At 40.8% G+C, this 27,172-nt stretch overlaps 1 protein-coding gene across 1 annotated transcript; it reads left to right on the top strand.

The window, feature by feature from the left end:
* Positions 1–2,489: 2,489 nt before the first annotated feature.
* LOC113441545 (uroplakin-3b-like) lies at positions 2,490–25,259 on the top strand. Its single transcript, XM_026708594.2, has 6 exons — positions 2,490–2,813; positions 8,818–8,967; positions 13,286–13,517; positions 17,277–17,353; positions 20,302–20,431; positions 23,138–25,259. The coding sequence occupies exons 1-6, from the start codon at positions 2,744–2,746 to the stop codon at positions 23,247–23,249; spliced, it is 771 nt and encodes a 256-aa protein (XP_026564379.2). The 5' UTR covers positions 2,490–2,743; the 3' UTR covers positions 23,250–25,259.
* The last annotated feature ends 1,913 nt before the right edge of the window (positions 25,260–27,172 follow it).

Genomic DNA, 27,172 nt, shown 5'->3' with positions numbered 1-27,172 from the left:
CCAATCTTTGGTCTTTCAGGTGTGCAGGAATATTATTTCCATCCTTCTGAGTCAGTTTGTTTACTAGCCATGGAGAACTCTGAACTGGGAAAGGCTCCTTAATGATGGTGATGAAATGAAAGTTAGGTCAGACAGTCCTGGTTTTGGGAGGGGTGGAGTACAGTTCCTTCTGGTCCCCAACACCTCCTCTCATAAAGGTTTCCTTCTTCCACTCTCCTTCCCAGGATTCTTCCACTTTCTTCCTCCATGGTCCAGTATAGGTAGTCCTCGACTTACAATCAAGATCAAGTGAGGTACTAATACCACTCTATATAGCCTTAGTAAGATCACACCTAGAGTACTGCATCCGGTTTTGGTCACCACACTATAAAAAAGATGTTGAGACTCTAGAAAAAGTACAGAGAAGAGCAACCAGGATCATTAGGGGACTGGAGACTAAAACATATGATGAACAGTTGCAGGAACTGGGCCTGGCTAGTCTAGTGAAGAGAAGGACCAGGGGAGACAGGATAGCAGTCTTCCAATATTTGAGGGGCTGCCACAGAGAGGAAGGGGTCAAGCTATTTTCTAAAGCGCCTCTAGGTCAGACAAGGAACAATGGATGGAAACTGAACAAGGAGAGATTTAACCTAGAAATAAGGATAAATTTTTTGACAGTGAGAACAATCAACCCATGGAACAGAAGTTGCCTTCAGAAGTTGTGGGAGTGCCATCACTGGAGGCTTTCAAGAAGAGATTTGACTCCCATCTGTCAGAAATGGTGTAGGGTCTCCTGCTTGGGTGAGGATTGGACTAGATGACCTACAAGGTCCCTTCCAACTCTGATTATCTGTTATCGGTTTATGACTATAATTAAGTCCAAAATTTCTGTGGTTCAGTGAGACATATGTTAAGTGAATTTTGCCTCATTTTATGACCTTTCTTGCCACACTTGTTAAGTGAATCACTGCAGTTGTTTTAGTTAATAACACGGTTATTAAGTGAAACTAGCTTCCCCGTTGACTTTGCTTGTCACAAAAGGGGACAAGCAAAAGGGGATCATGTGAGCAACAGTCATAAATATGAGTCAGCGGCCAAGCACCTGATGTCATCATGGGAATGCTGCCAGTGTTGTAAGTGTGAAAAATGGTCGTAAGTCATTTTTTTCAGTGCTGTTATAACTTTGAATGGTCACTAAATGAACTATTGTAAGTAGAGGGCTACCTGTACCAATCGAGAAGGAGAGACACAACTATACGAAAACCAAGCAGAGAATGCTTAGCCCATTTCTATGGACAGCCATTAATACTAAAGGAATCTTGTCTATCTTCTCCATATTTGTAAGCAATCATCTATCAAATAATAGCAATAGCATTTAGCAATAGCACTTATACTTATATAATGCTTCATAGTGCTTTACAGTGCTCTGTAGTTTGACCCCAACAATCTGGGTCCTCATTTTACCTAACTCGGAAGGATGGAAGGTTGAGTCAGTCGGTGAGGATCGAACTCCTGGCAGTCGGCAGAATTAGCCTACAATACTACATTCTAACCACTGTGCCACCGCAGCTCCTGTAATAAATCTCTTTGAGGAGGCATCTCCCAACATTCTACTAAAAAGAGGTCAGACATACTGATGGGGGGTAAATTCCTCTCAGTGCCCATGATATCATTTAAAATGAAGATTAAACAAGCAATAAAAATCAGTGTAAAGAATTGGAAATTTCAGAGACAGAGACAACCTATCTCCTTCTGCCAGGTCCTCTTGATGTTGCCTTCATTTTATTAATTTTAGTAGCCTGTTAATTACAGGCTGCTCATTTTATTATTTTGGCAGCTTTAAGTTGTCCCTTGCTGTGCATGTATTAAAATAGCCTTTTCCTACAACTTCAACACCATCCAAGGACAGTCCCAGATGTATAAAATATATTAAGCTTTGACATCCAAGGGGAAGTCAGGTGACTGAGGGACTTGAAATGCAGTTTACAGAGGCAAAAAAACTCAGCAGCAGAGGCAACAAATTTCATGCCAGCGCAATTTTTTGCCAGCTTAAAGATAGATGAAAAACACTTCAGCTCGGGGATATATAATATTCATTAATTTACAAATTTTATTACTTATGTTTCTTTTCCTTCAGAGACTCAGAGGCAGCCTCTCTCTTCCATTTTGTCCTCAGAATAAAAACACTGAGATAGGTTGGGCTGAAAAGAAGTGATTTATTTAGGGCAGCTTGAAGCTGGCTTTTCCTAGTGCTAGTCCAGTCCTTTCACCAACAAACCTTACTGGTTTGCTTTGATCTACTTAATGGCAGGCCAACCCCTGGGACATGCTGCATCTTGAGAAACACATCCATTTCCACAGTAAATCCCTACCCTTTCAATTCAAGATCTCCAAGACAAAGAACATGCACCTTCATTCTTTTCCTGAAATAAATCACCTCTAAGTGGCATCCAGAGAATGCCAGTCCAGGTGAGACATTTTACAACTCTCCCCTCCCTATTGACTTCTTTGTTCCGGTGGATTTGCTTGCTTGCTCACATTCAATGTATCTCTCCCTCTTGAAAACTAGCCTTACCTGTTTGCTGCCAGCCCTCCCTTGCCCCTTTCCATTGAGGAAGAAGAATACATGGCGGTTCCAAAAATGGATGAGATGTGTGGGCGAGGCCTAATAAGGCAGGACCACAAGTGAGGTGGCGAGGGGGGAAAGAAACGTCTCTATTCAACTTTTGCACAGACGCTTTTGCAGGACAGAGAAGGAGACAAGATGATGGATGTGCTGGCAGTCTCCATGGTACTTTTGATTGGGATAACAATCCATGCTGTGCATGCGGAAGGTAAGAGGCTTGTTGCTTGGCTGTCGATTCCATGGGAAATTAATGAAATCCTCATTTGGAACTGAAGGTATAACAGATACAGTGCTATGTCTCTCATCGAACATCCTCAGGCTAAACAGGCATCCTCATCAAAATGCAAATTCTTTAGGGTAGATGGGGAAAAGGATGTTGGCTATGTGTCAATATTCTGCATGAAACCTGGCGGAAGATGGAGGGAAGGGAGAAATGTTAATGAAGCTAAGCTTCATTGATTTGTTTCCTGCTAAAAATGTCTTGGTAAACCGGTCAGTGTGGTGGGTATATGGTTCAATTACGCTGATCCAGAAAATTAATTAAATCAGCAATCAAATTAAGCACATTGTGCGAACATGGCCTTTAGACTGCAATTTCTACCTCTTGCTAATTATGACTTGTTCTTTTAATGGACAGATTATTAACAAGGCCCCTGTTTTTCACTGTTCATGAAGAAAATATTAATCAATGTATACGTGATTTGGTGGAAAGAGAATGAACATTGATTTGCATAGAGAACTTTCCTAAAATAAGGTGAAAAATCAGGACCTAATTATGTTTCTGTTTTTAAAGAAGAAAAAATGGCATTTTTCAAGGCATTTTTACACTTTCAATGAAATTTTAAATTAATACATAGCATAAACTGTTATTGACAACAACTTGGTTCAGCAGATCTTGACATAAAACAGATGAAAGCAAAGTGGAAAAGCTACTTGAAAGTCAATCAATGGAAAATTCCCCCTTCTTTAATAATTAAGACAACAAAGAATCTTTGTAATACATTTAGTAATCATAATCTAATGTCCTAGAATCTCTAGACTTATATGGACAATTTTCTGATTGATGTCCTCTTTAATTTTTTTTTTTGGTAATATGTTCATTCAAACAGCTAAAAGGACAAAGAGTTTCTATTTTAAAAGTAAGATTTCTTTCCAGATAAACTTTGTTTCTATTCTATTTTTGTGAGGGAGAACTAAAGTTATGGTTTGTGATATAATAAACAAGGTTATATAACCTTCATTTATTACAGGGTGTTTCCAATTAATGTTGACTTTGGGTGATTGCCTAGACAAATACCTGCAGTTTTCTTAAGACTATGATTCAGTAGTCTAAGACCATCTCCCAGTGTTCAAAGTCTTGACTGCTATACTTGACTGATGGGGCAGTGGTTAGAATGTAGTATTGCAGGCTACTTTAGCTGCCTGTCGGCTGCCTGTAATTTGGCAGTTCAGACCTCACCAGGCTCAAGGTTGACTCAGCCTTCCATCCTTCTGAGTTTGGTAAAATGAGGACCCAGATTTTCGGGGGCAACAGGCTGATTGTCAGCTTGAATCACACACACACACCCCAATTATCTCAGGCTATGTGGCAGCGTGGAATATGGCTTCTAAAGCTGACAGGCGTCCCCTCTTGAGAACCTGTCACTGACTCTGTAAACCACTTAGAGAGGGCTGTAAAGCACTGTGAAGCGATATAGAAGTTTAAGTGCTATTGCTATCCCAGCCACCAAGGACGAAATCCAATTTTTTTCCCTACCGGCTCTGTGGGTGTGGCTTGGTATAATAGTAATAGCAACCAGGAGCAATCGGGCATTCTTTTACCAATTCAAATCATCCCTACTACCTCTCCTGAGGTGGGCTGAGGTGGTTGAATTTCACTCCTGCCAGCCACCTTTCTCATGGATGGTTGGCTGATGATTCTTGACAGTCTGAGCTTCCCTCGTGTGCATCTCACTCAGCACAAGCTTACCTGCAATCTTGGCTTATAGTCAACCTCCCCTCCCTTTAAATGCACACACAAAAGACACTTGGGTAAGTGCAGTGAGTTTTGATAGATTTTTAAACCAAGAGTTTCTGGAGCAAGTCAAGATTTTTTGCAGAATGATATGTACATCATGATGTCTCTTTCCTTATTTACATGTGTGAGACATCTTGACCCGAGTGTAAAGAGTGAAGCTAGCATCACCGTTCATATTTCATCATGGCCCCCATTCTTCCCTATGGATGTCTATGGTTAAAATTGATGGTACATCCATGTATTCAAATTTATCTCTTCCCCAGCCGAGTCAGAAGGGGCTTGGAGGTCTTCTAGTCCAACCCCCTGCTTAGGTAGGAAACCCTATACCAGTTCAGACAAATGGCTATCCAATCTCTTCTCTAAAACCCCCAGTGCTGGAACACCCACTGATTGATTGTTCTAACTGTCAGGAAATTTCTTCTTGGTTCTAGGTTGCTTCTCTCCTTGATTAGTTTCCATCCATTGCTTCTTATCCTGCCCTCAGGTGCTTTGGAGAATAGCTTGACTCCCTCTTCTTTGTGGCAGCCCCTTAGATATTGGAACACAGCTATCATGTTACCCTTACTCCTTTTCATTAAACTAAAACTACCCAGTTCTTGCAATCGTTCTTCATATGTTTGTGTTCGCCCCCTAATCACTTTGTGGCTCTTCTCTGTACCCTTTCTAGAGTCTCAACGTTTGTTTATATTGTGGAGATCAAAAATGGATTCTGTATTTTAAGTGTGGTGTTACCAAGGCATTATAACGGGGTATTAACACTTCACGTGATCTTGATTCTATTCCTCTGTTAATGCAGCCTACTGCCTTGGCTTTTTTGGCTGCCGCCGCATACTGCTGGCTCGTATTTAAGTTATTGTCCACTAGGACTCCAAGATTCCTTTCACAGTTACTATGGAGCCAGGTAGCATTTATAGCAGGGGTTTGTCAAACACACATTATCACAGTGTCGTCATGTGACGTATCAGGACCTTTTCCCCCTTCACTAAACCGGGCGTGGGCTGGGAGTTTGACAGGCCTGATCTATACTATACCTGTGTATTTGGTTTTTCTTGCCTAAATGTAGAACCTACCTTTTTTTCACCACTGAATTTATTTTGTTGGATAGGGCCCAACGTTCAAGTCTGTATATTGAGCCTATCTTGAGCCTATCTTCTGGAGTATTTGCTTCAGATCTTTCTCTTCAGAATGGCGATGTCTGGTGAGAGGGGCAGGAAACAAAACCAAGAAACCCAGCTGATTCCTGTTTTAACGTGCCTTTACCCCATAAATCAACATAAACTATTTGCTAACCTAGGGCCTGAGGTTGAATAGGAATCCACCAAGAAGCAACGTGTTTTATGCCACAAAAAGGTTTCTGCTAACTCAGGAACTTGTAGACAACATTTTAATTAGATGTCAAGGAAAAGCCCGCTTCTCAAAATATGCAAAGCAATGCTAGGGCTTACTGAACTTTATGAAGGTGGGGTTAGACTAAGCGTTAGGGTCTCCCATTTTGTGCCTTCATCCTCCAGCATGCTCATGGGGGATGATATAAAAACAAACGGGGGAGAGATATTGTAGTCTATTCTCAACCACCAATGTCCACAGGGATGGAAGCCCCCACAATGTACTCAAATTCCCTCTCCTTTGTACAGGAACACAAATAAAAGGGGCAGGAATTTGATGGCAGTGGCACGGCCATAATTTTTTTCCCCCTTTTGACTGTCCTGTGTAGATTAGGAAACACCACTACTCATTTTCTTACTGCTCTAGCTTCCTACTCCTATGTTCAAATCTAGAAGGGAAAACTATTTGAGTACAGGTGCTATAGAGAGACCAGGCTTACAGGTATAATTTTACTATAGCTGGCCCTCGACTTACGACCACGATTGATCCCCAAAATTCTGGTATTAAGGGAGACTATTGTTGAGTGAGTTTTGCCCCATGTTACAACCTTTCTTGCCACAGTTGTTAAGTGAATCACTGCAGTTGATAAGTTGGTAACATGGTTGTTAAGTGAATCTGGTTTTCCCCCATTGACTTTGCTTGTCAGAAGGTCGCAAAAGGGGATCACATGACCTTGGGACACAGCAACGGTCACAAGTATGAACCAGTTGCCATGCACCTGAATATTGATCACGTGGTCATGGAGAGGCTACAAAGGTTGTAAGTGTGAAAATATGGTCGTAAGTCACTTTTTTTTCAGTGCCTTTATAACTTTGAACGGTCACTAAATGAACTGTTGTGAGTCGAGGACTACGTGTACATGCTTGGGAAAAAATAAAAACAGGATTTCACCTTAATTCCGTTTGATCCAAGTCTCTGGTTTGACCAACACATTGAATCTACTCACACCTCAAGGTTAACTTGTTTCATGGATGCATAGAATCTAATGGAAGGGACCTTATAACCTTTGGACCTAGTCTACAGCCCTACCCAAAGCAGAAGTCCTTAGTCCATCCCAGATAAATGGCTGTCCAATCTTTTCTCCTTCTTGTCTGGGAGGCAAGCTATTCCACTGATTAATCATTCCCACTGTCCGGAAATTTATCCTTTGTTTCACTTTCCGAAGAGCTTCCACCACAGGTGGGGTGCTACAGGTTCGGCTTGGTTCTATAGAACCAGTAGCTCTGAAGAGCAGCGGACACAGAACCAGTTCACTGGAACAATCTTTTGTTCATCTGTTTGGCCTACCTGCCCGCCTGGACTCTTGGCTGTCCTTTATTTCCTGCTTTTTCAACCTTTGCACGGCACCGCTGAGGTTGAAAAAGCAGGAAAAGAAGAGGGTTTTCAAATGCTTGCGCGCCCACGCACAGCGCTTGTCCGCTATCTGGACAGCATTTTGCAAATGCTGTACAAGCACTGTCACCGAACCAGTAGTAACACCAGTTGAATCCCACCTCTGGCTTCCACCCATTTCTTCTTATCCTGCCCCTCTTCCCTGTGACAACCTTTCAAATAGAAGACCAATCTCATATAATATAAGAATGATCGCATGCCATATGTGCAGAAATGACCTCTAGTGGTTGTAATGGTCTAGGATTCCTGCACTGACAATGGATTGCAAAAGAGAAGGCTGAACATTGATTATAATTATAGTAATAATAATAATAACATCCTGGATTTTTTTCCAGGTACACTCTCAGTTTAACTTTATAGTCAGAACAGAGCAAGCACATAGGCTGCTCCGATTAGACACCCAATGCTTCTGCTTGTTATGCTAAACATATTGTATCTAGTTCATTGTAGGGTTTAGCCTCCAGACTAGTGGTGGTATTCAAATTTTTTTACTACCAGTTCTGTGGGCATGGTTTGGTGAGCGTGGTGTGGCTTGGTGGGTGTGTTGTGGCTTGGTGGGCATGGCAGGGGAAGGATACTATAAAATCTCCATTTCCACCCCACTCCAGGGGAAGGCTATACTGTAAAATCTCCATTTCTACCTCACCCCACTAACCTGCTTCCCAGTTCCGTTCTCCAAGCAGGGCAACGAAAGAAGACCCAGCTGATCAGTGAAGCAGTGAATAGATGGGAGTGAGGCCAACTAAAAGTGGTATTTACCAGGTCTCCGAACTACTCGAAATTTCCGCTACCAGTTCTCTAGAACCTGTCAGAACTGGCTGAATACCACCTCTGCCCCAGACCCTTATCATCTTTGTTGCTCTTCTTTACAATCCAAGATTTGTTTTATTTTTACTTCTTGGATTTTTTTTTATTTTACTTCTTGGCTTGCAGCAAGATGAGTGGCAAACAAAGTTAATAAATAAAAATACTGTAACATGTTTTTTAATTTTACTTATCAATATTGCAACAACAATAACAACAGCACATGGGAAATACTTTTTGTTTTGGTGAAAAAAAAGGTCTTTCAACAGTGGAAAAACACTTTTCTTAGATACAAAAATCTGAGGCCTCTCAAATATTTTAAGTATTTTGGACCTGAGCTTCAAGCAGCCCTCAACGTAACTACTGTACTCCAGTTTCCAAACTCAAGAATTTTTTTCTCTGCGCAGCTCAGATTTTAATCTCATCTCCCTTCCCTTACTGCTTATCTACTTTTAATACAATTTCGATAAACAAGAGGTGTTAGGAGAATGCTTTCACTTTTTAAATCTCCGATGATTAATCCACCGCAGAAAGTATTAAATGGAGAGAAGCCTTTGTGCTGGATGGGCCTGAATGCAGAGGAAAATTCATTTTGCTTTTTTTTTTTTTCCAGAGCCAGTTAACTACACCCCTCATCTCACTTCTGAGGAAATGGCAGGAAAGATCACAACTTCCACTTTTGTCCTACAGCAACCAAACTGTGTTTTCAACGAGGTTGCCAGTCCCACGGATCAGATCTGGCTGCTTGTGGGTAAAAGTAAAGGTGCGTTACGATTCTTAGCAATGTACTAGTAATAATTTCTAAAAGAGAGAGAATAACCAATACGAAGTGGCCCCTTCTAGAAAAAATAGGTCTACATCACAGTTGCAATTACTAGATGTATTGATTGATTGATTATGTATTTATTGTTACTAAAAAATACTAACCCCCGTTAAACTCTATAAAAACCAGGTGATGTGGTCAGTAACCTTACTGTGCAAATTAAATTCCTGTGCAGTACTTTTTGAGCTGTATGAGGCACGGTGGTGCTGTGGTTAGAATACAGTACTGCACTCTACTTCTGCTGCCTGCAGAATTTGGCAGTTCGACTCTCACCAGGCTCGAGGTAGACTCAGCCTTCCATTCTTCCAAGGTGGGTAAAATGAGGACCCCGATTGTTGGGGGCAAGAGGCTGACTCTGTAAACCACTTAGAGAGGGCTGTAAAGCACTGTGAAGCGGTATATAAGTCTATGTACTATTGCTAAGTGCTATTTTTGCATAGGACAATCCTCGTTTTAAAGATTATTCTTGGTTCAAAGATAATGTATGGTTACAGTCTCTACTGTATGATCCAGTTTAGCTCCAAGGCAGACCATTCCATTAGATAACACTTTGGAAGTGCCATCTTCACTTCAGCTGGGATTGGATGGGGAATTACAACCCCCAGTTTCCAACAGTGTGAATTAAAATGTAACCAGCACATCAATGATTTTCAGCAATGGGATTAGAGGAGGGTGGGAATTAAAATAGGTATTAAGCCTTCATTAAGATCAATAACTTTATCTTATTTTTTATTCCCAGACAAGCCTCCAAACAAGAGTTGGATATTTCAGGGGTGTACTTTCCAGTGACATTGCAACAACATAACCCATCTCCCCATTCCCAACTTTTTCACTCTGGCAATGTGCATAGACTTGTTCCCAAATGAACTTAACAACTGCAGAGTATGAAAGGAAAACAGCTGGGCTGGACCTCAATTGGATGTTAAGGGAATTTACTTTATCCTAAGGAATGATTGCATGCCATATGTGCAGAAATGACCTCTACTGGTTATAATGGTCTAGGATTCCTGCACTGACAATGCATTGCAAAAGAGAAGGCTGAACATTGATTATAATTATCGTAGTAATAATAAAATCCTGGATTTTTTTCCAGGTACAGTTGATTAGTTTGCATCCGGCACACTCTCAGTTTAACATTATAGTCGGTACAGAGCAAGCACATAGGCCGCTCAGATTAAACACCAAAAAAACAATATAGCTTTGGTGTTAATCATAAATATCAGCAAGCACCAAAACAGTAAACTGGCAAAGCTGGACAAAAGGCAGGCAAAAGCTCAGAATATGAGAAAGAGGAACAACAAGCAGTGATTTATATTGTATACACATTTAACTACTGGTAGTCCTCAACTTACAACCAGCCACTTAGCAACGGTTCGAAGGACCTACCTGGAAGTTACTTGTGACCTAGATTCAAAGTTGCCCTTCCAGTGGTGGGATTCAAATGTTTTTACTACTGGTTCTGTGGCCATGGCTTGGCGGGCGTGGCAGGGGAAGGATACTGTAAAATCCCATTCCCTCCCCACCCCACTAACCTGCTTTCCAGCTCCATTCTCCTGTGCAGGGCAACAAAAGAAGACCTAGCCGATCAGCTGGAACTCAGGAGGCAGAGAATAGGTGAGGGTGAGGCTAGTCAGAGGTGGTATTTTCCGGTTCTCTGAACTACTCAAAATTTCTGCTACCAGTTCTCCAGAACTGGTCAGAACCTGCTGAATACCACCTCTGCACCCTTCCCCCCCTACAATCATATAATTGCACTTTGGACGCCAGGCCACATTAATGTCCAGTTTCAGTGCCCCATTATATATGACAATGATTTACTATCGATTTCCCAAAACTGATGTTTACTTCTGTTTTTGGGCAAAACCAGCTTATAATGAGCCATAGTTTCACTTAACAACCACAACATTTGCTTAACAACTGCACTGTTCACTAAACTACTGCATGCTTCAATAATGACTTCACAAAAAGGTTAAAAAAAAATGGGTTGGCCATGTGACTGACCCACTTTAGAACTATCACAACTTATAACCATGATAGGCAGGCTTCATTACAGTCATAACTCGAAGACTATGTGTATCAAAAAGAGAGTACTTTCCAGAACCACTGGAAACAGGACTATGTGGTTAATAAGCATAGGCTGTCCCAAAGTGAATGGCTTTTAGTTATTCCAGTTGTTACCCTTTTAATACAAGGATCCTCAAACTACGGTGCAGGGGCAGAATAAGGCCTGCCGAAGCCATTAATCTGGCCTGCACGGGACCACGAGGCTGCCCTGCCCACATCGCCCCACCTACCCACTGGCTCCCACCCACCTTCTGAAGGCTGGGGAAGTCAAAAACAGGATGCATGGAGGCCTTGGGAAGCCAAAAAGTGTTACTGGAGCCAGGGGAGGCCTAAAATGGACCTGTTTTTGGCCGGCAGAGTGGTACTGGAGGCAGGGGAGGACTGGATTGTAGTAGGAGGGCCACCCGCAGGATTTCCCTACCGGCCAGCTGGTCTTCAGCACACCAGTTGTTGGCCTCCAGATGTCAGATTCCCACCATCCAGTACCAGTTCAGGGGTTCCTTCCCCTCCCCCCCAAGAGAGGGAGAGAGAGAGGAAGGGAGAAGTCCCTCACTTACACCCCAAGGCAGCCACTTCCCTTCACTAACCTGGTTTCCACCCCCAGGAGCATAACGAATTAAAGTTTAATTTGTGTGTATTGTTTAATGGACTGCTAGCTTGGCCATGCCCACCCAGTCACATGACCACCTCACCACACCCACTCAGTCACATGACTACCTAGCCATGCCCACCCACCCAGTCTGGACCTCCAACAGTCTGAGGGACCATGAATTGGCCCCCTGTTTAAAAAGTTTGAGGATTCCTGCTTTAATATACTTAACAATAACAGAATAAGAGGGAAAGAAGGCTTCCAGGTATTCCCCCTTTCTGTCACGATTCCCTTGTTCCAGGGGATTCTCCTGTTCCCAAGTGATTCTCCCTGCTTGCACCAGGTGATTTATCCACTCTATTGTGCCGTTGTGCTACTGGTTGGACTATTGTACTATGTTCTTTCTACATGGGAATGTCCCAGGGGTGGGATTCAAATTTTTTAACAACTGGTTCTGTGGGCGTGGCTTAGGTGGTGGGCGTGGCTTGGTGGTCATGTGACTGGGTGGACATGGCTTGGTGGTCATGTTATTGGCTGGGTGTGGCCAACTCAATATCACTCACATCGAGGCACGCATCTCCTCCTCTGGCCTCTCATGACTGTGGAGATGCTGCAACAGTCGTAAGTGTGAAAAATGGTCATAAGTCACATTTTTCAGTGCCATTGTAACTTTGAATGGTCACTCCACACAAGCAAAGTACCAGCAAAGGAGGGGAAAAAACCTCCAAAGACGTTCCTGAGACAGGAAGTCTAGTCCTGCCAAGAATGTAATAAGGGTTAACGGAGAGGCAGTTTCTGTAAGCAATACCAGAATGTTTCCTTCCTGCATTCCTTACAGGATTAGGCCAGTAATCTCTTCTAACATCCGGTTCTCCAAACTGCATAGAATGTTAACAACTGGTTCCAGCAAATAGATGCGAACTGGTAGAATCCCACCCCTGGACTGTCCTTGAAGAGTATCTCTTCATTTGGGTGCAAAATGCAGCAGCATGGGCAGTTAAATGTGTTTCTACCAGAGCACATATTGCATCTCTGCTCAGCATCGATTACCAGTTTGTTTCCAAATCCAATTCAAGATGCTGTTTTAGACCTTTAAAGCCCTACATGGCAAGGGATCGGGTTATACGGCAGATCACATTTCCCCAATGACATCTTCCTGTCCCGTCAGATCCACCAGGAGCGATATTTTGTAGGTCATAAATGGTGGGTCTTTTCTGCTGTGACATCCATGTTATAGAATATCCTCCCTCTGAAGTGATGCTGCTTTATCACTTTTGACTTTCTGAAGACTTGGTTTTGCCATCAGGGCCAGGGACACCCAGAGACTGGCAAAATATTGAGATTATTAATATCCCTTTGCCCAATATTTCTTCTTAGGCTTTGCTTTTAATGTTTTTAGTAACAATAATAACCACAATAACAATCCTTTGTTATTTGTTAACTGTTGGTTAGCTCTGTTGTACATTACTCAACATCATTTGTTTTGTGAGATGAATGGTATTAAAATTTGATGATGGTTTGGTGGACAAAGCATGATAAAGCCATCACTCACAACTTCAGCTTTGTTGGAATAGAAAAATAATCATTTGCTCTTTGTCCTTCTAGCTGTACAGAGTTTCAAAAATCTCCCATCGCTCCCATCGCTCAAGAATCTGACTTATCAATCTTTTACCACGAATAATTTTTACATGACTTTGAATGTCACATTGTCAAGGTATTCCTGTCCAGAAAACCCCAATGAGATTGCCGTCCTGCGCGTGGGGGCAGAAACTACGTGCGTTACGGATTTTTGGCGGCCAGATTGTAATGGTCCTCTCCCAAGTCCCGAATCATACAGGTGAGAAAAGAATATTAAAAGTTTCCCTGGAGTTCTCTATAGCTTACTTCTTCCTTGTCTGAATTAATATCAAAATAATACATGTCCATAATACAGAACGGACACCTTTGAACTGTGTTGCCGGCATAAATTGAGGCATATACCATGGTCACCCAGAGTAACTAACAGAGAAGTGTCAAATCATATAAAACCAGACATATCACTGGAAGTTAAAATCATAACACAAAAATCATCTGATTTACTTTCACCATTTTATGTGTGCTATTTCTTTGGAGAAGGCAGTACAGAGCAAAGAATAGTTAGTGGACAAAGAAGGGGAAAGCAAAGAAAACATTTGATAACATCAAATCTGATGCAAAGTAGAACAACAATTAAAGAAACTCTGCTTGACAGGATAGGATAGGATAGAATAATAGAGTTGGAAGGGATTTTGAAGGGACTTGGGCAGGAAACTGTACGATTTCAGACAAATAGTTATCCAATCTCTTCTTAAAAACTTCCAGTGTTGGAGCATTTACAACAGTGGTGGGATTCCATATTTTTTCCTATTGGTTCTATGAGAGGGCGAAACTGCCTTTTTTGTCAGCACTGGTGGGCTGAGCTTTTTTTTTTAGCTCAGTTGAGATGTGGCAATCTGCTCTGCTGCGTGAATCAGCTGAACTAAATAACAAGGGAATATAGGAGAGGTAACAGCAGGGGGGCAGGGGGAGGGTGAGGCCAGCCAGAGGTGGTATTGCCGGTCCTCTGAACTACTCAAAATTTCCACAACCTGTATGGCGGAACTAGTCCGAACCAGGTGAATAACACCTATGTGTGTGTGTATGTGTGTGTGTGTTGTGTGTATATACACAGCAACACACACACACACACACACACATATCCAAAATCTCCCACACTTTAATGTTTCATTTGCTTTTTTTCCTTTGTTTATTTTACTTCTTCCTTCTACATTTTAATATTTTAACAATAAACTTTAACATGAGGTTTGATTTACACACACACTCACGCTCTCTCTCTTTCTCTCTCACACACAAATGTGCTATCGAGTATATATCCAAACATTTGACACCTTCCTTCTCAATGTTGCTACTCAGAACAAATCTTGTTCAGTTGAGAGAAATCTGTTAAGAATAAAACTATTAATATTGCTAATAAGTGGTGACTCAGCTGAATACACTGGGACATTTTTCAAAGCTCTTTGCTTGTGTTTCTTCTTGTGCTCTTTGCAAGCATTTCCTTTCTTTAAGCATCTTTAAATGCTATTGATGCAAAGGAAGATGTATTTTCCTTTTCCACATAAAAATATCAATACCTATTACACAGTTAACTTTCAGGATAAACAGTGTTATGCAGAGAATTGAAAAGAAGTCAGAAACAATAAGCCCAAAAAAGTTAAAGACATGACATGAGGAAAAGAAAAGATAGATAAATCTGACTTACATCAATACCTTTTACTAATCTGTCCATAGCCTTTTACCATTGCAAATCACCTTTGCTTCCAAGACATATAGATGTCACTATTTACACTCCCTTTTGTTCTTGAATTTTCCAGTGTTTTGTAACAGTAGATCTAAAATGTGTTCTAAGAAAAAAGCTCAATCAATTATTTAGGTTGCAATAGCTCGTCTTAGGAAATAAAGGCAGTAAATCACTAACAGGATTCACTGTCAAGGGGTTATTTCTCCAAGAAACTTGGACCCCCAAGAATGACTAATTGGATGTTGTCACTTAAGGTAATTGCGTTACATTTCCTGTTCATTTCTTGTTAAAAGTCACCTATTTGGGAAGAAATGAGGAAGGGTTTGGTAGCCACATTCTAAGCCCACATGGGTGGTGGGCGATTGGGAGAAGGGAATCCAGTTGAAGATTTATTTTAAAACTGTGAATTGCCTATTTTAGAACTTATTTGTTTATTTATTTTGTCAAATGCTTACAATATAATAGAAAGAAGAATAAACATAAGTTTAAATATAAGAAATAGGAACTAGTAATTGGGGACAATAGGACAGGGACGGTAGGCACGATTGTGCGCTTATGCACGCCCCCTTAGAGACCTCTTAGGAATGGGGTCTTACATTACAATTGTCAGGTACCTCCTTTATTGATCTGGGACAATTCATCATCAATCTATCCATCATGTGTTTTCCATCTCAGAATGAAGGGACAATGGTCAGTTTTGGTGCTCATGTTCAAAGGAGGGTCCAAAAACCAGAATAAAAGGAAAGTGAAGGTCTTATCCGGCCCAGGAGAAACTGGTTCTCCATCCCTACATAGAACCTGCCCACACCACACCAAATTTACGAATCAGTTTCACGCACCCCAAAAAACCACATCCTTTTTTTTTCTCACCCTCCCTGTTGTTCAGGGAGAAGGTTTACCTGTAGAATTTTAACTGGAAGTTTTCTACTGATTATTTATTTATTTTTTTTAAAAAAATGTATTCTAGGAGGGTGGTGGCCATGAAGCACTGCTCCATATGCCATGTACATTAAAAACTGGTAGAATTTTGATCTGATGACCATCTTGGCTTTTTGGGACATTTTGCAGACATGCCTGCTCTAATCTCTGATCCCCTGCCAATTCTCCACCGTGCTTGCCTCCTTTTTACAGCTGATGTTCTCGTTAATGACACTTGCTCTGAGTTGCACTTGATTTTAATGAGGTCATTTTATTTTTGCCTTATAACACTGGGTGGTTCTCCCCTCCATAATCATTTTCTCACATCTGTATTTCGTTTCTCTTTTTAATTATTAAATGAATAGTTAAAAAGCAAATAGAAATCCAAGTTATATTATTAAATTAATTTTAGCCATAGAACTCAAGAATATCTTGGTTTCTTGGCCAGCACCTTAACCATTACTTTGTTTAAAAAGGAGGAAGGATTGTCAAAATAACTTGTAAGAATTGCATGCGAAAACAGGGTTGGAGGAAACAAACTTGTAAAGCTGCAAACATCACAGATAACATTTCAGGATGATCTCCCATAGAACGATGCAAAAGACAAGAGGCTGTAGCAAATTACAATCTGAGATGGACCTGTAAGTAGGAAAGGAGACTAGAATGAGCAGTAATACTTTGCAAGATGCATCAAACCTGACATCAAAATGTTTATCATTTATTTGCACAAGGCAAGCATTCTTTTTATTTGAAAACTACTCGCTCCAGTGAAAAGGAAAACTACTCGCTCCAGTGAAAAGGAGGGGCAAGGAGAAACTGGGCAATGTGAGGCCTCCCTCGACCTGAGTGATGTCAAGTTGGCCACACCCACCCAGTCACATGACCACCCAGCCATGCCTACCCAGCTGGTCATTGGGGCAGAGAATCGGTTGTTAAATTATTTCAATCCCACCCTTGGCCGCTGGATAGAAATTTGTTAGTTAAATTAACAAGCAGGGCAGCGTGGTTATTGAGCAACCCCCACCCCTCCAAGAATTTTGAAATTCAGCATTTAAAAGGTAGCTAATGTGGGAAGAGAATGGGGGTCTATAGGTGACATAGCTATTTGGGATTTTTTTCAGGACAAGAATCCTATTCATCTTAATGGTAGAATTTAGAATGGCCTTACCAAACCAATGCTGGTCACAGGCATCACACTACAAATCCCACACTCCCCCAGCCTCACTGAATGTTGAAGTCAAGGGCACCTGGGGGAAAAAGATCAAGCAGGAATAGTTGCCATTTATTGAAAAAAGAGAGCAATTGCTGACAAATTTGGAACACCATTCACTGTCGCTAATACACACAGCCTTCTCTTTCTAGGGTCAAGTTCCTGGCAATGAATTCAACAAGCATCAAAGCGGAATCAAAATGGTCTGATCCCATCACACTGATTGAAGGTAACTAGAAATGGGTACCACAAGCACCATCTATCACATGTCCAGCCTGTTGAAATCCCATTCATTTTGTTTAGACAGTCACACATGGACCTACCTTTGTAATATTTCATATACACTAACTTGAAAATAAGCATTAAATTCAGCTGGGTTTCTTTCTGAAAAGGAGCAAAACCATTGTAAATGGAGTCTGCCTTTCTCCCCTGGGAGGGTTAATTTTAATGTTGTGATTATTGTCACTATTAGTTATTTTCAACTCTCTGAAAACTCCCCAGTGTTGCTTCACAAGTGGGCAACCTTAGACATTGGAGTTAGACATTGGAGTTAATTTCACTGGGTGAAACCAGGCTTAACAGTAGTAACTGTGAGAGGGAACTTGGAGTCTTAGTGGACAACCAGTTAAATATGAGTCAGCAGTGTGTGGAGGCAACCAATAATGGTAATGCAATCCTAAATTGCATTAACAGAACTGCATTAACAGAGGGATACAATCAAGATCAAGTGAGGTACTAATGCCACTCTATAAAGCCTTGGTAAGACCACACCGAGAATACTGCAACCAGTTTTGGTCACCACACTATAAAAAAGATGTCGAGACTGTAGAAAGAGTGCAGAGAAGAGCAATCAAGATGATTAAGGGACTGGAGGCTAAAACATGAAGAATGGTTGCGGGAACTGGGCATGGCTTGTCTAGTGAAAAGAAGGACCAGGGGAGACATGATAGCTGTGTTCCAATATTTGAGGGGCTGCCACAGAGAGGAAGGGGTCAAGCTATTTTCCAAGGCACCTGAAGGCCAGACAAGGAATAATTGATGGAAACTGATCAAGGAGAGATTCAACCTGGAAATAAGGCGAAACTTTCTGACAGTGATAACAATCAACCAATAGAACAGCTTGCCCTTGGAAGTTGTGGGAGCACCATCACTTGAGACTTTCAAGAAGAGATGACTACCATTTGTCAGAAATGGTGTAGGGTCTCCTGCTTGGGCGGTGGGTTGGACTAGATGACCTACAGTACAAAGTCCCTTCCAACTTTGTTAATCTGTTAGTTCATGATGCAAAATATGATATGTTTGACTATGGTTTAGTGGAGTCTTTCTCAATCTTGTTAACTTTAATGCGTATCAACTTCAACTCCTAGAATTCCTCTGTCAGCTTGCAAGAGTGATGGTTGTCCTTCAAGATGGAACACACTAGAATAGCAGAGTTATGAATGCTAGTATGACTTTATTATAAGATTCAAGTAACAGAATCTTGCAAGTCTCTATGTGCCTCCCCCATTCTTTTATCTTCATGAGAATGAGGGAGGGTCATGTCTGAGACACTTACTCAAATTACATTTCTGCTTTGGACTCAGGTTTCTTTTATCTGTCCATTGCCTTGGTCATGACTTTTCCTCCTGTTCCTCAAGGTTATTCCTACTTCCCATTACAAAGGTAGAAAATTTTGCATGGATCTTGCTAGAGTTTGCAGTGAAATAAACATGAGCAGGAAACATTCTGCCCAGCCTTCATTGTTCTCTGACGGGATGGGAGGGATGTTCATCAGATGCTGGCTCTTGGATTTTACTTTCTTTTCACAACAAGAGCAATTTCCTTTCTGAATATTGTTGGCCATTCTGCGTGGTAATTCAAGGAAGTGTTGCAAAGGATAATCAGCCTCTGAGGAACAGTTCACACTGTTGTATGTGAGTTACTTGTTGCTGAAAAAGTGGAAGAAAAAAAACTAGAAGACCCATACGTATTACAAATAATACAGGTAGTCCTTTACGTATACCCATGTGTTCAATGTCAGTTATGACTGCACTGAAAAAAGGACTTATGAGCGGTCCTCACACTTACAACCATTGCAGCATCCCTGTAGTCATGTGATCCAAATTCATATGCTTGGCAACTGTATTTGCAACAGTTGATGTGTCCCGGAATCTTGTGATCACTAATTGTGACCTTCCCAGAGGGCACTGACAAGCAAAGTCAATGTGGAAGACAGATTCGCTTAACAATCGCAGCAAAAAAGGTGTGAAATCGAAGTTGATTCACTTAGTGATTGCATCATTGAACAATGGAAGTCAGTCCCAATTGTGGTTGTAAGTGAAGGACTGCCTGCATTTCTGAAACCTTCTAACACCCAACACTCAAAGACGGCAGCATATTTTGCCTAAATCTGCCAGGGTAGAAATACACTTTTCAAATGCAGGAAACCCAGGTAGTCCTCAACTTATTTGTTTGGTGGCTGTTCTAAGTTACAGTGGCACTGAAAACAGTGATTTATGACCCTTTTTCAGAGTTATGATCATTGCAGTATCCCCATGGTCTTGTGATCAAATTTGGATGATTGGCAACCGGCATGTAATTATGATGGTTGCAGTGTCACAGGGTTATGTGATCCTCTTTTGAAATCTTCTAACACAGAGGTCTCCAAACTTGGCAACTTTAAGACTTGTGGACTTCAACTCCCAGAATTTCTCAGCCAGCTGGCTGAGGAATTCTGGGAGTTGAAGTCCACAAGTCTTAAAGTTGCCAAGTTTGGAGACCTCTGTATCTAACAAATAAAATCTATGGGAAAGCCAGAGTCTCATAACAATCATGTTACTAACTTAAAACTGCAGTGATTCACTTAACAACTGTGGCAGGAAAGGTCATAAAATGGGCAAAACTCTCTCAACAACTGTCTTGCTTAGCAACTGAAATTTTAAAGTCAGTTGTGGTCATAAGTCAAGGACTAACTGTAGAAATCCAGGAAGACTGGTGTTATGTCAACCTACCCTGTTGGAGGAGGTGTTTCTCTGCTCTCCGAATAATTCAGGTTCACGCTTCCCTGTATATCTTGATTTCAAAGAAATATTTCAGGCATTACAAAAACTATCCTGTCCTGGAGGAAGAGATATTCTTCTAAATATGGCACCTTGTGAAAGGATTACACGATAAAACTATAAATTTGTTTTTCACCAGGGAAAAGTCCTAACGGAATTGATGTCAAGCCCAGACGGCGGAGAATTGGAACGACCATCATTGCTACCATCCTCTCCATCCTCTCTGCCATTCTCCTGGCTGCTCTCATTGCCACCTTCATCTACAAATAGTATGTTTCATCTATCTATGAATATATGTACACACACACATCTATCTATCATACCTATCTATCCATCATACCTACCTACCTACCTTCCTACCTACCTACTTATCTATCTATCTATCTATCTATCCATCCATCCATCCATCCATCCATCCATCCATCTATCTATCTATCTATCCATCCATCCATCCATCCATCCATCCATCCATCCATCCATCCATCTATCTATCTATCTATCTATCTATCTATCTATCTATCTATCTATCTATCCATCCATCTATCGATCTATCCATCTGTCTATCTTTCCATCCATCCATCGATCCATCATCTATCTATCTATCTATCTATCTATCTATCTATCTATCTATCTATCTATCTATCTATCTATCATACCTACCTACCTATGTCATATCTATCTACCTACGTAGCTATCTAGCTAACTACCTACCTATCATAACTATCTACCCATTATATCTATCTGCTTACCAACCTACCTATCTTACCTACTTACCTACCTATATCATATCTACCTACCTACCTACCTACCTACTGTGCTTCCCCCAAAATAAGACTCAGTCTTATTTTCTTTTTGGACCCCAAATAACACTAGATGTTATTTTGGGGGGATGTCTTACCCACTTACCTTAGGACCACTGCAGCCATGCCTCCCACACCTGATACCAGTCACACTACTGCCTGATTTCTTCTGTGGCCGCTTGCAGCCACTTGCAACCAACACTGCATAGCTTGTCGCATCGGTGCTGCTGCATGCAGCAGGAGGCTGCATCGTGTGTTGTGCCATTGTGAGAACGAGTGGCAGCACTGACATGATGAGCCTTGTGGTGTCCTGCTGCAAGTGGCCACAAGCGGCTGCAGAAAAAGTCAGGCAGTGGTGTGACAGGTGTTAGGGAATGGGAGGCCTGGCTGCAGCGGTCCTACAGTAAGCGGGTACGAGGCACGTGGGGCAGCTCCACCCCCCACCAGCTAGATTTTTACATCTGTGCCTTGCTCTACCTTGTACAACCAGACGGTGAGTGGGGCTTAACTAGAGCTTATTTTTGGGTAGGGCTTATATTAGGCGCAAGTGTGAAAATTGGTCTAGGGGCTTGCTTTCAGGGTAGATCATATTTTCGGGAAAACATGGTACATATACATATATGGGAGAAGAGCCTTATCTTCACCCAATCAGGTACCTTGAACCCATGGAGAAAGGTCCTTTTTTTTATACTCTGTGTATCACTTACATGCTTGGAGTATTTTTCTTGACATTGTGAGATAGTTCACACATTTCACTAGAACACACATTTGTTTGCTTTTAGGGATAAGAATCCAGCCATTGTGATTTGTACACCATTATTTAGAGCTTAGTATAATGTGTGAGGCCAACCAAATATGGCTTACTCAAAACCATGTTTAACAAATATTTGGCTCAGCACCATAGACAAACTCATCTATTTGGAAAGTCCTCCCAACTGTGAAGACAAAAAGATTCTTGCTGAATCTGGACTTGGACTGAATGGGATCCACTTGTCTAGGACAGTGGTCGCCAACTGGTGGGCTGGGAGAAAATTTTGGTGGGCCACAGAGAAATCTCACCCCCAGAGCACCCCCCCAAAGCAATTAATCCCAGATGCGCAGAACACACAAGGCTGTGCCACCCACATGGCCTGTGGGAATCCTCCCTGCCCACTCACTCCTTACCTGGCAAACTTGCCTGCTAAATTGCTATTTTTCCAACCATCAGCTGTTCTGTTGTGCTGGGAGATTTAGATTAGCTAGGAAGCAAGAGATGGTTGGATTTCTTGCTTTCTAGATAGTCTTTAAATCTTCAGGTCTGCTTTTAAGCATAGCTGAACCTCCCTTAGGACTGAAGGTTCTATTATTCAGTGCAGACTTATGGCAAGTGAATTTGAGAGACTGAGCTAGCCGATGGCAGATAGATAGATCACTGAATGATTCTGTGAGCAACTCAATCTGTCTGCTGGCTTTGCCTGATTTTGGGTAAAAGTTGCTCTTTTTTATAAAAAAAATTCAATATTTACATACATGGTGTGTTGTGAGCTAATTTTGTGAGTTTGCTTGCAAGCAAATTTTATGTGACAGACTGAGCTACCAATCGCAGATAGTTCTCTGAATGAATCTGCGATTCTGTGAGCGACTCAATCTGCCTGCCTGCTTTGCCTGATTTTGAGTAAAAGTTGCTCTTTTTTATAAAAAAAATTCAATATTTATATAAATACTTATAATATTTACATACAAGCCATGCCCAGCCAGTCACATGACAACCAAGTCACACCCACAAATTAGGCCACACCCACAGACTGGTTAGTGGTCCCTGGGATTTAAAATTATGAGTTTGGTGGTACCTGAGGTCCAAAAGGTTGGCAACCCCTGGTCTAGGAGACGATGAACCTACCTAAGATTTTCTATACTGTGGGGGAAGTTTTCCACAGTCTTTGGTAGGTCTTCTCCAAATTTGCTACCTGAGATTCTACAAAGTGGGAACCTACTGTATTGAAAAACCACATTTTTCTATGGGGTGACAGGCTGTCCTTCAAATAGTTTCTCAACTTCTAACGGTGCTGTGGGAGGGCTGCCATAAAACAGATGGAGAAATATCAATGTTCTTCAACTACTAGGTAGGCTAATCCTATTATATTATAATGTCATTGTATACCATCTTCATTCCTTCTTTGCCTTTCTTTTCCACAGTTCCAACATTTGTGACAAACAGATGTCTACCAATTTTCCAGGAATGCAGGATCCAACTATAGTACGCTACACCTCTCATCAAATACTAGATCAGTTGTCCAACAACTCATGAGCTCCTATGTTGCTGAGGCTCAGTTAGTATTTTCTTTCCTTTTCCTGCCTGCTTCCTGTTTCATTTATTAATTGCAATCTTCCAGTTACATTTTATGTTTGAAGAGGGGCTGCCATCTCTCGTTCCTTGTCTGCTCAGAAGAAAAGGGAGGAAGTGAGTGTGGCTATCTTAAACTATGGCCATACATTCTGATATAGCCACACTCACATACCAACGATTTATATCTGTTGATGTGAGATCTTCATAGAATCAAATTGTTGGAAGGGAATGTGAAGGTCTTGTAGTCCTCTGTTGAAGGCAGGAATCCTCAGATTATCCCAGACCAATGGCTGTCTAACCTTCGTTTGAAAACTTCCAGTGATGGAGCACCTAGAACTCCAGGTCAGCTGTTCTATTGCTTAACTGTTCTCATGGTCAAGAAATTTCTCTTTATTTTGAATTTGGGTCTCCCTCTATGAAGCTTCCATCCTCATCCAACCGCCAGGAACTTTGGAAACAAATCCAGACCTTTTTCTCAGTGAAAGCCTTTCAGGTATTTGAGAGAAGACCAACAAGGATGGTTAGGGGACTGGAGGCTAAAGCATACAAAAATGGTTGCTGGAATTGAGTATGTCTAGTTTAAGGAAAAGAAGGTGACATGATAGTGGTGTTCCGATATCGCAGGAGTTGCCATAAAGAAGCAATGGATGGAAACTTATCAAGGAAAGAAACAACCTAGAACTAAGGAGAAATTTCCTGACAGTTAGAACAATTAATCAGTGGAACAACTTGCCGCCATAGGTGGTGAATGCTCCTACACTAGAAGCTTTTAAGAAGAGATATATACACTGTATGTATATATATATGGAAGATGGCTTGATATTTTTATGTTTTGTTTGTTCATGTTTGTTTTAAAAACCAATAAAAATTAAAAAAAGAGAAGAGATTGGATTACCAATCCTGAAATGGTGAAGGGTTGCCTGAAATGGTGTAGGGTTTCCTGCCTAAGCAGGGGGTTGGACTAGAAGACCTCCAAGGTCCCTTCCAACTCTCTTATTCTGTTAAAGTACTTATTATATGAGTTTGCATAACTTGTAAACCATGGCATAATGGGAGTGGAAAAGGGTGAATTGATTCAATGATTAACAACTAAACAGTGGAAAAGGGTGAATTGGTTCAATGATTAACAGCTAAACACCACACAACTCTCTTAGCTGGTTCCCAATGCAATAATTTAAAAAGTTTTATTTCTATCTATCATGTAAACACTAAACAATTATTCTTGCTTAAATTGCCAAGAAGATGTATTTTGGTCCTCCCATCATACTTTCTAGGCTATGTGTTCATATGTCAATCCATCTTTGATCAGTCATTAGTAGGGTCCCTTGGAGTTATTTGTATCTCAGGAAAAGAGGTGGGGAATTCATATAATTATGATCAGCGGCCTCAAAATATTCTCATTGGTCAGTAGCAATAGCACTTAGACTTATATATTGCTTCACAGTGCTTTAGAGCTCTCTCTAGGTAGCTTACATACTGCCTCCAATCTGGGTCCTCATTTTACCAACCTTGGAAGGATGGAAGTCTGAGTCAACCTTGAGCCGGTGGAGATTGAACTGCTGGCAATGGGCAAAGTCAGACTGCAATACTCCATTCTAGCCACTGTGCCACCACAGCTCCAGTAATGAGAACATTCCATTTCGTTAATCAACCAGGACAACAGTCGGACAGCATGATCATTAACATATTCTACAGACATAGCTGAATAATCTGTGGAAAGAAACACCAGTGTGTGATACAATCCATGAAGACAAAGAAATGATGAAACATGGGCCGTGATGTCAGAATGTAAATCCCAGCTATAAAGGCAAGACATAAAGGGAGCCACCTCTAATTCCCATTACAACTTAATGTTATATTTATTCTTATGTAAAAAAAGGGATTTGTAATAGGGTTTCTCTGTTTTAAATCATTTGTTTTTGTAAAGCAAAATTATGAATGTTACTAAGAGTAAATTTATATTCTTTCACAGCCAAGATGTGATTGTATTATTTTATTGCATTTCCCAAGGAGATTTTTCTTTTAACTGGATTTAAAAAAAATTAGATCTCACAAGGAAATTAATTTTCTTGGTTGGAGACTCAGTCACAGCACTCAACATCTTGAAAGAATAGGGACATAAAAGCTGGAAAGAATTCAGCAGGATTCTTAAGGAAACTAACTTCCACACTTGGAAAATTTTACATGGTTCTCTTTTGTGAATATTAGCCTCTTCGTGTTCCTTTCAAACCACTTCAGGGAAGTTACTGAGGGAAAAAACTGGGAAAAATGCTGGACTTAATAGAATTAATTATAGCAGGGAACTCTGATTCATAGAGTCCCCCGAATATCTGACTTGTTTTTGTAGCAAAAACTCAACATGGAAATCCTAGTAATAAGAATAAAAATAAATATTTGAACAGGATGCAAATTCCACAGCCTTATGTTCAGAAAAATATTCTGAGAACCATCAACTTGGTGGGAATAAGATTCTCTAGATCTGTATTTTTCAAAGCTGGCAACTTGAAAATGTGTGCTAGCTGGGGAATTCTGGAATTGAAATCTACACATCTTCAAGTTGCCAAGTTTGAGAAATGCCAATCTAGACGAACAACATTATCCTAGCCAGCTAGGATAATGTCTATTACACAGAAAAAAATTGCAGCGTCTACCAGTATTCCAATTATTTTTACTTAAATATATTCAATAGCAAAAAGATTCTTATTCCCAAATAAAATACTAGTCCCATTATAGAATAATTGATATTAGCCATTATAACATTGGACTTTAAATTGGCATGTTTGACTGCAAACATTCCCTAACTCTATAGTTGCCACATCAACTGAACATTTATAACAAATACTCTTACTGTGCCTTAAAAAAAGAACAAATATAACACTGAGAAAAGCTAAAGAGATAAATATTAATATTATTTCAAAAATGAAAAATTGTTAATAGATCGACCAGAGGAAAAGGATCGCTATATATGCCCTCCTGTCTATCTGTATGATACACACACACACAAACACATAAACACAGCTATAGGTATATAATATACCTGTCCTACAATTAATGCAATGTGATCAAAAGTAGCTAAAATACTTTTTTAAAAGAGGCTAATGAGGCACTTTAGAACTACCTCTGGTAGAAAAGAGGACACTAGAATTTTTTTTTAAAAAAAGCCTTTTTATAATAGATTGCTTTCTGAGTGAAGCAAAGCTGTAATACATGTTTGCATTGTGCAGAGCAAAGAGCACATGAAATGTGCAAAAGGATTTCATTAAACCTAAGCAGCAGCCAATGGGGGAGTACTGTGGTATCAATGGATTAAAAAAGGCAAGATGGCAGCCACAGCCAAAGCAATCTTCACTATTGTGCCGCATTACTACAGATAGGGCACTAAATGTATGGCGGGCCCCCTCCAATTTATATAGGGCAAGACACATTTATCATAGGAACTGGTATGGGACCTAGATCTCCTAGATTTTTCTGCCTAGTAAGTAGATTTATTGATGAGCAGAACCAACAGACACACACAGCCTGCAGTTCTGGGACAGCTGACCAATTGGCTTGTGTTTTTATATAGTTTTTTTAATAGCATTTTGTAATCCAGGGGCTTGCTTTCTGTGTTTTATTATTGGTTGGTTATGATTGGTTTTACTTGTTTCACAAAGGCTCAAGATGAATCTTAATTATCACTTCCTCAGTCCTAATCCTATCAGGCATGTGTAAGTGATTTTATCCTGTCATCTACTGCCTCTAGTCTGTCTTTCGAAATGGACAGGTATTGTTTCCACTTTTCTCAATGAATGGGGTTAAGGTCATACCCTGTCTTTAATCCCATCACCTGGACATGAAGGTGAATAGGAGGGCCCAGGATTTCTTAATGGGCACCTGTGGAAAGT

This window comes from Pseudonaja textilis, chromosome 1 (genome assembly GCF_049901715.1).
Source record: "Pseudonaja textilis isolate UNSWEBS1 chromosome 1, rPseTex1.2, whole genome shotgun sequence".
Classification (NCBI taxonomy): Eukaryota; Metazoa; Chordata; class Lepidosauria; order Squamata; family Elapidae; genus Pseudonaja; species Pseudonaja textilis.
This window is presented reverse-complemented; position numbering and strand designations above follow the sequence as displayed.